The sequence below is a fragment of the Lepisosteus platostomus genome, chromosome 17, assembly GCF_059453375.1.
Source record: "Lepisosteus platostomus isolate fLepPlt1 chromosome 17, fLepPlt1.hap1, whole genome shotgun sequence".
NCBI classification, from domain to species: Eukaryota; Metazoa; Chordata; class Actinopteri; order Semionotiformes; family Lepisosteidae; genus Lepisosteus; species Lepisosteus platostomus.
In genome coordinates, this window is record NC_142627.1 from 4,623,469 (window position 1) to 4,640,531 (window position 17,063).

General features: G+C 41.1%; 1 protein-coding gene across 4 annotated transcripts in view; it reads right to left on the reverse strand.

Annotated features, from left to right (window-relative positions):
* Positions 1-17,063, reverse strand: part of tmem63ba (transmembrane protein 63Ba) — a 63,383-nt gene that overhangs the window by 22,516 nt on the left and 23,804 nt on the right. For 3 of the 4 annotated variants that reach the window (XM_088610349.1, XM_088610347.1, XM_088610348.1), the window contains exons 4-14: positions 12,267-12,305; positions 9,806-9,896; positions 7,769-7,806; positions 6,939-7,081; positions 6,038-6,089; positions 5,476-5,584; positions 4,929-4,999; positions 4,619-4,699; positions 1,965-2,088; positions 1,102-1,235; positions 39-176 (exon numbers count right to left, since the gene is read on the reverse strand). In XM_088610349.1, the coding sequence (XP_088466475.1) occupies positions 39-176; positions 1,102-1,235; positions 1,965-2,088; positions 4,619-4,699; positions 4,929-4,999; positions 5,476-5,584; positions 6,038-6,089; positions 6,939-7,081; positions 7,769-7,806; positions 9,806-9,896; positions 12,267-12,305 (1,020 nt within the window). The remainder of the gene's footprint in view (positions 1-38; positions 177-1,101; positions 1,236-1,964; positions 2,089-4,618; positions 4,700-4,928; positions 5,000-5,475; positions 5,585-6,037; positions 6,090-6,938; positions 7,082-7,768; positions 7,807-9,805; positions 9,897-12,266; positions 12,306-17,063) is intronic. The other variant, XM_088610351.1, reaches the window with a different exon arrangement.

Consider the following 17,063-nt stretch of genomic DNA (forward strand, 5'->3'; position numbering starts at 1 on the left):
CCTGCTATTGTAGCCGATGCTGGACTTTAGAGACTCACCAGTAGACATTCTGGGGGTCAGGAGCATAGGTGACATTCCAGTTGTGGACATGGAGGCTCTCGCTGTGTGTAGAGGACCTGGGCTCCCTCCTGCACTTGCAGCCCTGGCATTGGCAGGCGTTGAAGTCCTTCAGGATGCTGTGCAGAACAGTGGGACACAGTGAGCACAGTGAAGAGGCAGATGGGGTGCAGGGCTGCACAGTTTTAAGAATGTAAGGGGTCAGAAATATTCATTTCTTTGTGAATATACACCATGAACCACTTGGACACTTGAAAGTCTTTAATTTTTTTGCTTTAGTAAGTAACAATCCATGAATACTACTTTAACAAGAGATATTCAAGATGATCGTGTTTTTTAACTACTAAAGCAAAGCACTTAATTTTGGATTGAGAGTGAGTGTCCTTAGTATAAAAAGGCCAGAACAAATATGGAACAGTATCAGTGCTGATCGGCTACTGCCTTTCCGTCTTGGTGCAGCTCTGTTGGCTTGAAAGAGAAAGAAATGCTGACGACACTAGTCTGGGAGGCAGGAGGATCACAAACTTTACTGTCACCGCTTACTAGGAGCTGCAATCTCAAAGAGTTGCAGAATGCTGTTAAAACCGGAGGAACTGATGTGACAAACGATATGGTGCAAATTCCTGATATAGTGCACAGTAGGAACTCCTGTGGGCTCCTTGCAGCCTGTGAGTGTGCAGTGTTGCTAGCAAGAGCTACATCTGGTTCTGGGACATTTACTGGTTCTTGACAGAGAAAGGTCTTCCCTTTACGCAAGTTACACGATTCTGGTTATAGACATATTTTAAAACATAGTGGTTCTGTAACTGTGGAGGGGGTTACAGCAGAACGACAGAACACGAATTACCACTGCTCAGTGGGGGCAGACACTCCTCACTCACATATCCCACTGAGCACCGGGCACAGAAGTCAGCACAGCCCGTTACCAAGTACAGATTCAGAACCATAGGCCTTTCAAAACAAAAAAACTATCGACTGTCATTTTTTTTACATGATGATAATTTTGAGGGAACGAGAGGTTCAGGAAGAAAGCACTGTCCTTACATCGCAGTCATGGCTTCGTTCTGGAACGTGACGAAGGCCATCCCCAGGGGCTTGGTGTTCACCTTCTCCTTCTCCGTGCGGTACTCCTCCTTCAGCTTGGCTGCCAGCTTGGTGTAGTAACTGACAGCCTCCTCCTGGGTGAGGCAGGAAGGAGACCGCAGGAGGGTTAATGATAAAGAGTCTGTTTCCAGGCCTAGAGTTTTTATCATCATTTAAAGTTTGTATCATCTACACATTCCTGCCTTTTCACTTCTTACTCATCTTGATTTAAACACTTGTTTTGTGTATCAAAAAACATTTCTGGAGTTCTGAGAATCTGCATGTACTTCTAACAGAGGAAAGTGTTCTTTGTAATTTCCAGTCATCTTGATATGTGAAGTACTGGTGGAAAAATGTTTTCAATAGACAAAACAAAATTAAAAACTAAGCAATTTCCCATAACATTCAAGTTTGTTATTACTGCTTTAATTCCAGGAAGTCTTTTTGCTGAGGTTTTACCTGCCATGGACCAATATCCCATCAGTTTAAACTTTAACTTTTAGATGCACTTAGTCTTGTGAAGGGCCTTAACTCTCCAAACCCCCAGGACCCTCTCCTTCACCTGTCCATAGAAGTGCACGTCTGAAGAACCAAGCTCACCACAAGACTCCCTTCTGTGCCCAAACAATCCAGCAGCACTGCAATAAGTACAATAGGTTCCTGGAACCACAAAAGTTGTAGAGAGTGTACAGAGCTCTCCTATCCATTAATCAGAGAGCACATTCAGTGCTTCACAAGAGTCCTTTTTATGGCCTAGAAGTGGTTTTGGCCAGGGTGAGATCTGGGGCCCTGCTGCTGCTGCCTGGAGCACTTTTAGCCTTTACCTCCTCACAGCCCTTGATAACACAACAGCAGAGGTGACCGCAGGGCTTGGGGTTGATCATGGTGCACATGTGCTCTTTTTCCATCAAGTCTGTGAAGAACTTCTTGCTGCGCTCTGCCTTTTTCCTGAAAATAACAGAGGTGCAAATACATAAATACATGTGTCTGAATCTGTACAGGTACACTCATATAGTACATATAAATACACACATGCGTAAGTTGTACATATAAAAAGAAACAAGAAACCTCTAGGAGGTTTCTAGGCATTCCTCCTTGGAAGAAAAGCACAAGGATCATGGACATTGAAAATGCATGGAAAAAGTAAATGTTATGTTTCTTTTCTTCTCTTTTCAGCATGGAATAAACCTTTACTTGTTCCTCTGCAGCCTACACATGCTGATGCAGCTACCTACTGTACTTGAACTAATGCATGGAAAAAGTTTATAGAGGTGCCAAGAAATTCCTTACACAAGAGGGTGAGAAGCCTGTGGAGATTCTTACAAAGATCTATGGCCACGTCATAGAGAATGGGAGACTCAAGATGTTTAAAGAGACAGATCGGTCTGGGTGGTGCTCTGAGGTCTAAATGGATGGCAGCTGGCTGGTAAGTCATGTAGAGATAACTCATCTCTGTCACCTGTTGCAATGATCAACATCTTGAGTTTCCTATAAAACACCAAATACTTGATAATTTACCACCTCATCTGATTTGTAATTTAATACTTTGGGGGAGGATTTACCATTATTAGTGACGCATTTTACAGCCCGAGTTAGCGTGACCTAGTCCTTTATGCTCAAATACAGACCGATGTCAAATTGTTGTTGTGCATACTAGCAATTTAAAATTTAATTCCTTTTAAATGAAGTTTCAATAAAATTCTGATACAGCAGCTTTCTGTCATACTAATTCGATGTTTCGCAGACGTAGGCATAGTACGTAATTCAGGCTTTATGAACTCACACCTAGGATTCGATTAATTATTTTTTTTGTAAAAACTGCACCAGGTACTAGATCCCAAATTTCCCATTGGCCCTTATCAATCATGGCCTCCTAATAATCCCCACCTATGAATTGGCTTCATTACTCTGTTCTCCTCCCCACTGATAGCTCATAGCTGGTGTGTGGTGAGCATTCTGGCACACTATGGCTGCCGTCGCATCATCCAGTTACCCCATTACCTGTAAAGCGCTTTCAGTGGAGTGTCCAGAAAAGCGCTATATAAGTGTAAGCAATTATTATTATTATTAAGCCATCATGCCACAGATGTAATCACGTGGAAAAGAGTGAAACTGAAGCAGACATTTCCAAAGACAGTGCACTACTGTGAGCATCTGAGCTACAGTACATGAATATAATTATATCGTTGTTAATTTCTTTAGATACGCGATTCCATATTATATTCCCTATTAATCAAATTCTAAAAGTATGCTTTTGTTTACTCCGATAACGAGCTTATTCGCAGAAAAGGTTAAAACATTATCACTTTTCACAAAGAATATAAACTTAATATGGTCAGAAGACGCACGTAAAAAAGTTTCCAAAATAACCACGTGCAAGACTTTGATGCTTAAAATGTTTAGGGAGAAAATGGAATACCGGTGTGTATTTTTTCTTTAAACTGCCAATTCCAGCCATATACAGTTTACATAATATGTTTATGTTCCTAATTTAATATCGTTTATGAGCATCTGAAAGGCTTGGTGAATCGAAGATTCTCAAAACTTACTTTGTATGATTGGAAACGAATACATGATCGGATCAACGAAATGCTGTCGTGTTACTTTTTGTCAATGAAAAAATAATGTATTTTCGTTTAGAAAGACAGTTACAAAGAAAGTGGACTACGGTAATACTATGAGCTTACAGCCTGTCCAAGGTCATTCATTATTAATACTATTAGTAATATCTTCCGTAAAGACTTTGATGCATAAAATATTTCTGCATAATCAAAATATTTATGATAAAGGTGGTAGGTTGTGTAGGTTGTGAGCAATCTTGCTTTTATAAAATATACCAACTTTTTAATGTTTAATGATTAACATGCTCTAATACACAGTTTAAAATTAAAAGTCTAAAGAGTAAACAACTTAAATTCATAATTGGATATTGTACCTCAGCAGTGATCGGGATTTGAAACCGGGTGTTTAAGAGGTTAAGCTTTATAAGATCCACCTGGCGGTGATTCCAGATACTATTATCGTAACTGCGGTATTATACGGTATGACACGATATGACGTGTTATGACGATTGTGATGCGACGCACCCACCGCGTTGTACCGCAGCGTACCTCGCTCGTTTTGAATGGCTGCATCTGTATTGCCAATTCTGCATATACACCAGGAGCAATTATAATCACTGTCCTGTTTCAGAAAATCAGTCTGGCAGCGCTCATTCAGACTTTTCATTTATCCTCCCTCACTTGATGGCTGAAAACCACTGAGTGGCATGCAGTGGAACCAGCGACAATGAAACTGGACAGGAGATCCTGTATAATGCACCATAATGGAGGCCCAACTGCAGTTCACGCAGTTAAGGATCGCTGGTTCAACCTGCCCACAGGAAACAGCTGGGACATAATGCGATGAGGCCAGATTGAGAGCTGTGGATAAAAGCACATTCATCTGAAAGATGCAGAACGTTTCGGACACATTTTACCTCTCAGCGTCAAGGGACATCAGCTTGGCCACGTTGTAGCACAGCCGCGCTTCCAGGACTTTGCAGTTATCATAGGCATGTCTGTTCAAGACAATCATACAGAAGTGGATCACAATTCTGAACCACTTTAAAGAGGATCCATTACTTATTTTGAAAACATTAATTACAGCTCATTATAATTTAGCGTTAATTTCTAGGGATCTTTAAATACGGATTTTCAATTGACATCTGAGGCATGAGCTTATTCAGAGATCTGTCCCATGCTAACAGTCTTTCTTACCAATTTCTAACATTAAGGAAAATGACTTACTCAAAATGCATCTTAATTTGATTTTCTTCAGCATATTTTGAAATCCCAGTAATAAATAAAGTGCGCTTCACCTACAGGGCAAAAAACAAAAAGAAAATTTGTAGATGAAAAGAATCTTTTACATTTTACAAAGCAGTGAAACCAACTTCAGGTGCTGCTAGCCTTGGATTCTTATAACGTATCCTCTTATATGAAAAGTCTTTAAAAGGCAAACAGAAAAAAAGATGAAATGCTGCATTATAATTGAACTATGTCTCTTGTAATTCCCAAAATAGAAACATTTGACCTGAGTTTTCCCAGCACAAAGCAAAAAAAAAACTAGAATTTTCATGCACAGAAACCAATCAACTGCTAAACAAGCTCCGTTTCCAATATCTTAAGAGTAAATGCAAGATTAACCACCGTATGGCTCATACGGAGACAAAAGAAGTAGCACTTAAAGAAAAAACTGTGGGACGGACTGCTGTGCTCAGCAGATAAATCACGAGCACAGACAGCCAGCTGGGAGACAACCAGGAACCAGTGCTTCGGCACTGGTGCGGCTCACCAGGTCGTCTTCTTTGTAGTGCATTTTGGAGGTGTGGCGCCTCATGCTGTACACTGTCAGTAGCAGGTAAAGGAAAGCAAATGAAGTGTGCAACCAGAGTAAGTTATTCCTGTTCAAGGAAAAAAGGACAATGCAATTTTAGTTCCTAAGATTTTAAAGTTATAGCCATTAACAACCCATTGACAGACCAAGATAGAGGATATGAAACCGACATCACAGCATCACATGAGAGAGTTATGGTAACTTCACTCTCAAGTTTCTTCCAGCTTTCTGACCGCGGTGCTGTTCTACATACACAGCTGGAGCTGTGGTATCACAGGGAACTGAGCAGTAAATCCTATCAAGTGGAGCTTGAGCAACAATGTTTTTCACAAATTTCTCATCAACACATCTTAAATTTTTAATTAAGCAAAAATAAATAAATTACAGATGCATGTTGTATTCAGATTTCCCATCAAGTGGTGTCAAAGAATTTGGACATTTTACTGTACATCACTTATTACTACCAAAGGTTAAATCAATTATATTAGGCCACATTTGGAATTAAGTGTGATATACTTACCCGGAATTTAAGTTAGCAATAGTGGTTCGTCCAAAGCTGTAGGCATTATTTTCTGTTAAAAAAAGAAAGTTTAAAGATTCAATCAATTGATCACCTATTATGTTTGATGTAGTGCAAATTAATTTGAACATCTGTAATCTCTGCAGTGCACTAGGCCTTTCAGAAGAAGTGTTCTATTGTGGAGGTTTTTTAAAGTGCTTGTTAATATTTCATGGACTTGAGAAAATAAGGCTCAATACGGTCTCAGTATGGTCTGCATTACAGGCACCTTGTCCCGGCAGTGCATGCTCTGTCATTCAAGACAATAGCTGAATCAGGGTCTTTCAGGACTCACTGAAATTACTGCTATTATCAATGCACTGTCAAAAGGTACCCATAGTCTCCCTTTAATTAAGAAAACTCTTAATTATTTCAGTGACACTGCATTAAGGAATGTAGTGCTGAACTGATGGATCAGAAACGAGAGAATTCACTGTGGCTGACTTTAGCAGCCTGGTATGATTGTAAAATTCATCAGTTAGACTACAAGAGTCCCAAGACTGACTAAGCACTGAAATCACCTTTAATCACATTAGCTGGTCCACCACTCAGTGAAGCTCACATTATGCATTAAAGTCAGATTAAAATTATTATTAATGGCTGACATGTTTTATTCAACATGACTTACATTTGCACCTATTTCCAGAGCTAGGTGGTTTAGAGGAATTGTTCTGGTGAAGCGTCTCGCTCAAGGGTACAACAGAAGTGTCTCGTGTGGGATCTGAACCCACAACCCTCCAAGCCTTTTCTTGGAAGTCTTAGCTGCAAGTCCAGAACCCTTAACATTGGTCCACGTTTCTATCATATAACTGAAAGATACCCCACATTTCAAGAAACCAGACGCAAGGTGAAGAAGACCCACCCAGCAGATCTCCTGAGAAGTTCACAGGCAGGACGATCCCCACAGAGAGGACCCCGACAACCACCAGCAGGCCGATGATGTGCCGCTGGAAGGAAAGGTAGTGCACAGCATCCCCTCCGCACTTCTCCCGGATCTCCTCATCCCTGAAGGAGAGTAGTGAGTCAGCACTTTGCACACCACCTGGCACTGCCTCAGACAAGCAGTGACTCAGCACGTTCCCCTTTACTTGGGACCCATCCCTGGCAATAAGCACTGCCTGCCCCCTGGGCTACTGAAGCTGCACTTCAGCTCTTCATGTAGAGCCAGAATTATCTTAACCACAGTAGACTTACGAGTCTGTCCAGAAGTCCAGGACACAAAAAAGCTAAAATATACTGGACCTTAACCAAATACAAATAAATTTCCACAGAAATATTGCTAACTCACAAATTCCAAATTAAGCTTGCAAAATTAAATTAAGCTAATTCTTCCAGACATGATCATTCTGCACCAAGGAAAGGACTGTCTTGCTCCACCCAATAAAGGATGCTGGCGTGATGGTACGTTTTATTGATGAGCCTATGGAATTTATTTTTATTCCAGGTTTTCCCATTTCAATATAAAGAAACCATGTTTGTGCTGCTTTAAGAAGTTAATATCAGAGAGCAAATGAGTTTTGAAATTATTTTTCTGTCAGAGATAGTAACTAAGCAGTCTCAACATATGAGTGTTGTGCAGCAGTTCAACAATATATAAATCTATCTTTTCTATATTTGTTGAGATTACACTGAAAGACAGGGCTCAATATATTTTTTCATGCTGTAACTTACCTTAGAGACAGGCAAACTTACTTTATTCTGAAGATTGCGGTCAACCAAGAACAGAAACCCTAAAGCAAAGAGAAATGTTTTTAGTCATCTTCTGGGATTGAACAACCTGGGCAGAGTTTAAAATAAATTATATTACGTACAACAATCCCAGAATCCTACAACCACTTATATGGGTGCAATGTGATAGAAACATGGTTATAATACACTTGGCCTAAAAACTGCAGATTTTTACTCAGATTTAACAAACACAAAAACTGTTTATATTCCTGGACAGAGCTTTGTTGACATTTATCTGGTGTAAAACACTACTGATACTGAGAGAAGGAGTCGCAACAGCTCCAAATGACTGGAAGATCATCACTGTCTTGCTTTCTGTGCTGCCTGAACACTTGTGTGCCGTCAATGAAGGACACAGACTAAAGCCTACGGTTTCCTCCTCAGAGCCTGTGAGACAGCAGATGCGGACAAACATCTGCTTTCCTCTCTCCCTCAGACCGTGGCAGTTCCTGCCCTCTGGAGAGGACTAGCATGCAGCTGGAGGAAGAGGAAGACAGCCCTTCCTCTCGAGTGCCTTCTGGCGTAACACCAAGACCACAGACTGCTTAAAAAAACTTTAAGGAATTTTTCCAGTTTAGCATAACTCAAATTCAATTTTAACCCTACACTGGTGCAGTGTAAACTTATAATATTCCTATTATAAGTTTTTATTGCCATAAAATGTAAATTAATATATCGTACCAGTTTCATTACATGGCTCTCAGAGCACCTTTTAGGGCTGGGCGATAATTCGATAACGATAATTATTGTGATATAATTTTTCTCGATATAATATAACAAAATTTCGATAAGTGTTCGATATATATGTTTATGCTTTGCGTATGATATGCGCATGCACACAAAATACTGCACGAGTGCGCGTGCGTGTTGCAGACCGGGCAGCTAACGTGGTGTTGATTACTCACATGGTGGTGGCTGACAAGATTGTAGTTAAGAGTGGAGAAATGAGCGACACCGAAGCAAACATAGTGCTGCCAACGACCAGCTCGAAGGACGATGACATCGTCGACAGAATAGGTCATTCAACTTCGGTAATTTGGAGATATTTTGGCTTTTTACAATCAGACATCAAACAGAGCACTTTAAACTTTGCAGTCTGTCTGAGCCATCTTCTATGCGTGTTTTATCAGACTGCAGTATTTAATTTTTCTATTAAGATATTTATTTTGTAAATTTTACTCATGCATATTTTGACATAAAAAAGACATGGATACTCTCTACCTCAGATTTGTTTAATGTTTCTGCTGTTTGGCAAGTGTTTGTTGTGTTCTTAAAATAAAGAGTTGTTTAATTTACCAATTAACTGTCTGGTTTCTTCAGCTTTCACTCAGGAGAAAAAATCTGCCTTTAAACTTGAAAGAAATAATGATTTGACATTTATAGTGATAATAATCGATATCGACTGATATGAAAATTTTTATCGTGATAATGTTTTTGGTCATATCGCCCAGCCCTAGCGCCTTTTGTTAAAAACGTCGAGCTGGTGTTCGGAAAAAAAGAAAATCTTGTAGCTACATCTCACAGCTCTAAATGGCATCATTTCTGAAGCTGCTGAAAGTGCTGAGTGTGACAATGAACCTGCTGTTGACTCCCACAGCATGACAAACAGTCAGGAGTGCGTGTCTGCACCGCAGAGCAGTGTACTGCAGTTCCCAGAGGCAGAGCCCTTAGGAAGCAGGACCTCTGTGTCAAACTGCTGAGCCAGCAGAACAAGACAATGTGACTGAATACTGCACTTCCCTCCCAGTCTGGTGAAGCTGTACAAGTTGCATATTACTAGTCTTCCACTAACAATCAATCCTGAAGTGTTCCCTCTAATCTCCTCCAGGGCGGTGAACTGCGGGTTCTCCCAGCGATGAGGTCTGCATGAATGGACCGGTGTGGAGGACAGATCTCGCAGATCTCAGGCAAGACAGCTTCTGTCCTCCCGGCGCAAGGGAAGCGAAGCAGTCTGCGAAGCAGCTGCCAGAAGTCATGGATATGAGAACCCAGCAGACTTACATTGTCTCTCTGATCAAAGTCCACCGAACTGGAGACAGATGTCAGTCGTTCATATCGATCCTGGGTTTCTGAGTGGAGAGCTGAGGCCACGCTGCATTCATAAAAGTGAAAATACACATAAGTCAGCTTATATGCAAACTGACCCATGGGGTCTCAATGTAGGTCTTTTACTGAGAATGTCGTCACAAGGCACTGAAACAGTCAGGAAGGCCTGGGTTAGAACTGTGGCCCAGAACACTTTGATCAGGTTTCAGATTTCAGAATCTGTAGGCTCCTAAATGATACAAATCATTTTGCCTAAATTTACACAGATGTTTCAATTTGAAGAAAGAAGTACAAATAATATAAAGCGCTTTGCTGTTCTGCAATTGCCTGAAACTGGGTTAACTGCTCTGCACTGGAAGCAGATAGTGTTCAAACATATCTGCAAACACTATTCACATATTTGAAGATTAGGTCATCCAATTCATCAAGGTGTCATCTGCTAAACACAACCAACAGCTATCATCCATTCAAATCAGTCAAACTCATCTGTTCCAGATCTCCTCAGGCTCCTCAAGAATGTCACCAGCAAAGGCTGAGAGACTCCCAAACAAGTTGAACTGAACTAAATAGAAAGTAGCTGGTATGGATTCAAACTTCATGTTTCTCACCTTGACAATTGTTTGAAAAGTCTTCAAACCTCAAGTATCTAAATAATACTGAGTGTCAGACTAATACTGCACAGGAATTTGAACCCGTGTCTGGATTGGGACCTGATGTGTTTCATCTGATGTGAGTACAACTGGGCGTTGCTTCAGGACACCCTTAGTGTTGTTCGTGGCCACAATGCTAATGCTTCACTTTAAAGGACGATGTGCAGTTGAAAGTCTGTTAAGATCCTTAATAAACGGCATTTCCCATGGCTTCTCAGACACATTTCATGCAATGTTTAACATTTTCAGTTTTAACAATAGAAAAGCCGCAGCAAAGATTCTAGTCGTAGGTGTGAGGTGTTAAAGTTATTTGAATCTGAGAGCAGAAAGCTATTCAGCTTTTTCCACAGCCTCCTGTCAAGTACATTCGGCAGAAACCAGTTCTTTGCTCCATACTGTTTGAGAAAAGGCAGAGACATATGGAGAAGACAGTATTAGTCTTTCGACATGCTTTCAAGGTACAATCTGCACCCTAGAGGTGATCAGAGATCACACCAAACACTACAGCAGGAGTGTTTAATAAACACAGTGCAAGTTGAGCTAAAAGGCAGCTTACAAAACATTTCAAATTTTCGTGAACATGTTTTGAATTAAAGAATTAAATTTATCATTATTATCAGTTCTGTGCACTCTACAAATCAAAGTGCAAAGGATTCAATTTTTTTTTTCGTAGTGATTCTAAATAAGACGCAGTTTAAATATTTTGAAGCCACTGCAGGGAATCTGAAAGCTCAATTTAACTGCAGCACACAGCCCTTGCTTGGTTTCCTGCTCAGTTTTTTTAAACACGTCCTACTGTACAGAAAGTGAAAGCACTAGACAAAGACTGAAATCAGCTATTAATCCTTAGGTGGGAAAGAGAAGGTTTCAGAGACTGAAGGTTAGCCGGAGGTATGATCCAGTATTCCACTTTAGAAATGATACAACAACAGAAACAGGTCTGGAATGAGCTCATAACAGCAATATGAATATTGCCTCCAAACATTTAAGGCTACTTGCTCATGAGGGATGCATTACAAAGGGTGTGCACTCCTCTGGGTGCAGGTATCAGATCAGTAGTAGGATTAGTAGTGGTGGTGGACAACTGGCTCTTGGGTATTCAGTTTGACAGGAACCACAGAGTCTGCACTGTTAGCAGTGAAAGCTACATCGGTCCTCCACCAGGTGCTCTCTATTGCGGGAGCTGTGCTGGGGCGCGTCACTGTGTGAAAAGAGGTAGATGGTTCCAAAATGTATATTTCTGAGGATGCAGGCCAGAAAAACAAATAGCTATGCCAAAATTAAAAAGCAGAGATGTACATTTGTGAACAAAGCTTTGGATCCTCAGCCAATAAGAATAAGACAATCAGAACTGTACAGTAGAAACCAGTCGTCAGCAGCACACACTTTAAAACTACTGGGCTGGTTTCATTGAACCTGCGGAGTGCTGGGCAGCCCAGAGTTCCCCATCATGTTGAAAAGGCTCCCAGTGTAATCAAACAATGCTGGAAAACTAACTTGAACGATGAAAACAACCTGCCATCCATTCAGAAATGTTTCAGGCAATATTTCAGCAACAGCACAAACCAGCTCCTGAGATCTGAAGTAAAGAGACTGAGGTGAAGCAGAAATAAAAGACAAACGTGACTCCCTCCTGACCCACACCCGTCAAGCTTAAAAGATGGAAACCTATTTCACAAGAAAGCTGGGAAAAAAGAGAAAGAAATAGAATCAGTCCAGGAGAGAAGTGAAAGGTGTAAATGTTAAAACATTAAAAGAAAACATACTATTCCTGTTCCTCCAGGCCGCTGAACCTTTTCCTCTGTCTTCAGGGCAAAACAAAACAGGGAAAAAAAGTTTTTAACAAGTATAGCAATCAGGAACATGACAATAAACACTGACAATACATAAGCTTAACCTATTCCCAGGCAAAGTGAGGTGACCAGCAAGAACCATTACACAGCACAGACGCATTTTATAGGACCAAGACCGAAGCAGCAAAGGGAAATTAAAGATCAATATTCTATTTCCCCACAGTACCTCAGCACTGATGTAAAAGGATTAAATCTGCTTCAGTCCACCGTTCACCTTGCACTATGTTTCCCGGACAGAGGGAAGGGCAGGGACATCTGTCTGTGACTGACTTGGCAAGACTACGCCGTGTGTCATCGTGGACTGTTCTTCTAGTCCATATATATAAACCACTGAAGACAGCTCTGTACGTTGTCACAAAACTCTTCTTCTGGCAGGTGTCCAAGGGTACAACAGAGTAACACTCCCCCTAACTGAAAACACAGCACACTACCTTTTAACCTTTAAAGTGCCAGGTGTGCTCTTCAACGTTGGTAAAAATATAGAGAGGAAGAACATTTTCTCCTCGGAGCGCGTTACTTGTCTTCTAAGGGTGTCCAGTTTTGCACCTTGGAAACTTGATTGAAAATAATACTTTTAATCAATATGTTAACTGAGCGGTGATACTGACAATGGTTTTCATTATATGTTAAATTATTTATACTAAGCATAATGTAGTATAAAGATTATATAATAAAACAGTACTAGTAATGTAGTATGTATAGGTAGAAGACATAAGTAATCCTCCCTTATGTGACATTTAAAGCACTAATGCATTGGCTATAAGTTAATTAAAATTATAATGATCAACTAAAATGAAAACAGTAATCACAAACTCATTGCAAAAAGATAAATACACATCATGAATCACTCCTCTGCGTCCAGTGCGCACCTGCAGTTTCTCTCTGCTGGACAGCTAATAACCCAGCTCCGTGAGGAACACACCCCACTGCCATGAAAAGGGTGATAAACCTGTCAGTAAACCTGTACCGTCATCTCCAGCCCATCATTCCCCACACTGCCAACACAGAAGGAGCGCTATTCGTTACACTACTGAAACAAGACACCACTGAGGTGTGACTGCGGGGTACTTGGGCAGGGAGCAGGGAGAGGCTCACTCACCAGCTAGCTTCATCTCATCATCCTCGTCTGCTGCACCGTTAATCTGACAGGCTTCGACTCGGTTTCGTCCCACTCTACTCTTGCAAGCGTCTCCATGCAAGACCCCGTTGGCCAGACCAAATCACGAACAAGCGAATTCACGAATGTCAAATACGCAGATGTAGTTATGCATATAGACACAACTGTACTTGTAATCCTTGAGCTGCCTGGAAGGTACCCATCTTCAGTGTTTATTACACATCCTAACGCATGCGATAGTTTGAATCTACCCACCAACCGGCAGGCTGGGCTGCTCCCATGGGGAACAACTTAGTGCAAGAATTTCTTCGCACAGAGTGAAACCTGCTGTCCACTACAGGCCGAGAGCTTAAATAATACAAAGCAATTCTGAAACATAATACATACTAACATACTAAGCAATAGTGTTTCTGAAGGAACAAGTAATAGATTTATTCCTAGAGAAGAAAGAAAACACAATGTTTTGGCTGTGGAGCCTTCTTTGGGTGTAAGCACCAGTGCAACAGTGTTTCTGTCCTACCGTGTCTTTCGGGGGGGGGGGGGCAGCAGGTCGAGCTGTTGAGCAGCTTTTTCTCCACACATAATAGTGTGGGGCTTACCTGCTTTAGCAATCCGCAAGCTTGCATTTTTCCGCGTTTCCGTTTTTATTTCTGTATTTATTTTAAGTTTTTATTTCATGCACATGGGAGCGAAACACAAAAACGCTCTGTGTATTTTTCTCAAATTAACTTAGAACAGTTCTTAAATATTTATCTGTTATCTATCACGCTTTCCTGTGCTCACGAGATTACCAGCGTTCGTAGCACGTATTGCTATGCATTCCTGTGTTTACGACATTGGCATTGTTCCAAAATCACGCACATTCTCCTACCTCCCTACTTGCTGGAGATAGCTTTTGTTTTAAATACAATCGGTCACTTGCGTCCATAGCACGCATTCCTATAGAGTGGTACAGAATTACATAGTAGCTCTGTGTCCACCGAAGTATTAGCGCGCACTGTATCGTAGTACGTACGCTGCGTAATCGACACGTATTAAAATAGAAAATAAGAAAACCCGTCCTGATTTTTCAGCGCCCACAACAAAGTTTCAGGGTCATATGGCGTACCACAGTTTGAGAACCACTGGATTAAAGTATTCACAATCCATAAGGGCACTGACAAACTCAACCTGCTGGACTTCTTCAAAACCAACAGTGAAACACAAACCAGAGGACACAAATGGAGACTACAGGGAAGTGAATTTAAAGAACAAGAGACACTTCTTTACACAACGGGATGTGGGAGTGTGGAACAATATCTCCAGCCATGCTGTTAAAGCCAAAACCTGGCTTCTTTCAGGAAATGGTTGCATAAGGTCCTCTGATCAGTTAGCTAGTAGTAAAAACAAAAAGAGCTAGATGGCTCTATTTGTCTCCTCTTACTTGCAACCTTCCTTATGCTCCTATAAATAGATGAGCAGGGCGTGGTTTAGGTTGACAAGAGGCAGGTTACAGGAAGTTTACAGCAGACTGGATAGTAGGAGACTTTAAAAGCAATAATGAAATTAAATGTGTGTATTGAGTAGCCCTGACCGTGTGCATGAACTCTGCCTCCTTCAGTGCTTTTACAATGGATGTGTCAGTGAGGCCTGTCACATTATCAACAGCAATTTCTAATTTAGCTGAGGGAGGCGGTTATCATCAAATAAACTGGCATTTTTTTGCAGGTCCCTTATATAACTACATCGCACAGTGATGGACAATTGTAGAATACTATTCAAATGAAAAAAATGGAAAAACTGTTAAAAATACTTTAAAATAAACAATAAAAACAATCAGAACTCCTCACTGGCATCTTTTGTCTTTTGGATATGCAGAAATTGGCCCTATTCTTCACAGGAAAAAGTTTGCAGTAAATGGCTGTTAATTCCTCAGGGCGCAAAGCATCCCTCCAATCTGACAGGCGAGGTGAGGACAGGATGCTTCAGGAGCAGAGCTCCCTGGGGGCAGGATGCACAGTTCCAGGATATCTCATTATGCAGCAGCCCAGCTCTTGCAGTGTCAGACGTGACTGGACACTTGTCCCAAGACTTCTGTCTGCTCCCCTCCCCCCGCCATCTGTTATCCTTGGGGAAGAAAGCGTGCCCTCCTTCTACAGGCCACTGTGGACAGTAGCTGCAGTTCTCATCAGCAAGCTGATGAACAATTGCTCTGTTTGCAGACAGCACTGGGCATTCGGACAGTGATTCAATGCACACAAGATCAAGACATATCTTGTTTACTGGGACAGCAGTAGGGCTAAAAAATGATATTTTTTCTCAAATGCCAATTCTCTAGTCAGGGAAAAGTAACGAAATTACTAATTTCTGAAGCGATTGCTCACAATATACTGCACACCTGGCACCTTCTAGGCTGCAGGAATATGAACTGCACTGGATCTGAGCCCCAGACCTGAACTATCAGCTTCTGTCTGGCAATGCTCTGAGAGAGATCTCTTTAGGAATCAAGGCCGCAAATCAGAAAACCAGACAAAGTATGTTCTTCATATCCTACTGCATAAACTGACGTGATGGGAGTGTGCAAACAGTGTGCATCACATGCATCACATGCATCACAGCTTGGCCGTAACTGGGCACGTTTGCTAACCAGAAGGCCTCCAGGTGCAACTGTGCTTCTGCAGGCATGAGGTAACACAGCTGCACCAAACTGCCACTGCGCTCCAAACCACATCGGGACGACTTCATTTCTGCACTGCTTACAGATTTGGTTGGTGTAATCAGGAGGCCGTGTGGCTCACTTTGCTCACTTGGTTGCTAGAAACTAATCAAAGGATCTCACACAGCTTGAAAGAAACCAGAGTGTTAGCTCTGAAACCATGACTGGGTAATGTGTTTCAGCCTCCTACAACCCTTTGTGTAAAAAAGGGTCAATCAGACATAAGACATTTATTTATTTACAGCCTGTTAAAGAAGTTGCAAACCAGTGGTATTCAAAGTCACATTAGCTGACAGTGTGCATGTATGTGTTAAGGGACAGTTTTGTCACTTAGAAAGGCACCGGCATCAGGGTTTCACAACCCTCCGTACAATGTAAACTGTATCACTTCTAACGTCTAACTGCAGTTCTGAAAAACTGATATTCTTTAACATTATAGTATTTTTATTTGTCACATAATGGCAATTCTTTGATCTTACTGAAATCGCAGTAGAAGGCACGTGTACCCTTCACCTTCTTCAATATCTTTAAATATTTTAAGGAAAAAAGGAAGTTAGATTATGAACCTGTATATAATATGTATTTTTACTCAGTGTGAACACTTAAAAAGTCAGAAGCAATCTGCCATGGCCAGGCTTGTGTCTTGGGGAAAAAATATACGATGAGAATCATACAAATGAATATTGCTCCTGAGTGCTATTTGCAGATGAAACTTCAGTTTCATGGATCCCAAATATTAAGACCAAGAAAAGATGTTCTGTGAACAAATAACATCTGTTTCTGTTTCAGCCACTTCTGAATATCACATACAAGATGACCTAAAAGAACTTTAAACTAAAGCTTCTCACTGGACCAGACTGCTTCTAAAGAGGACTCCAGCTACAGCAGGCTATATCAC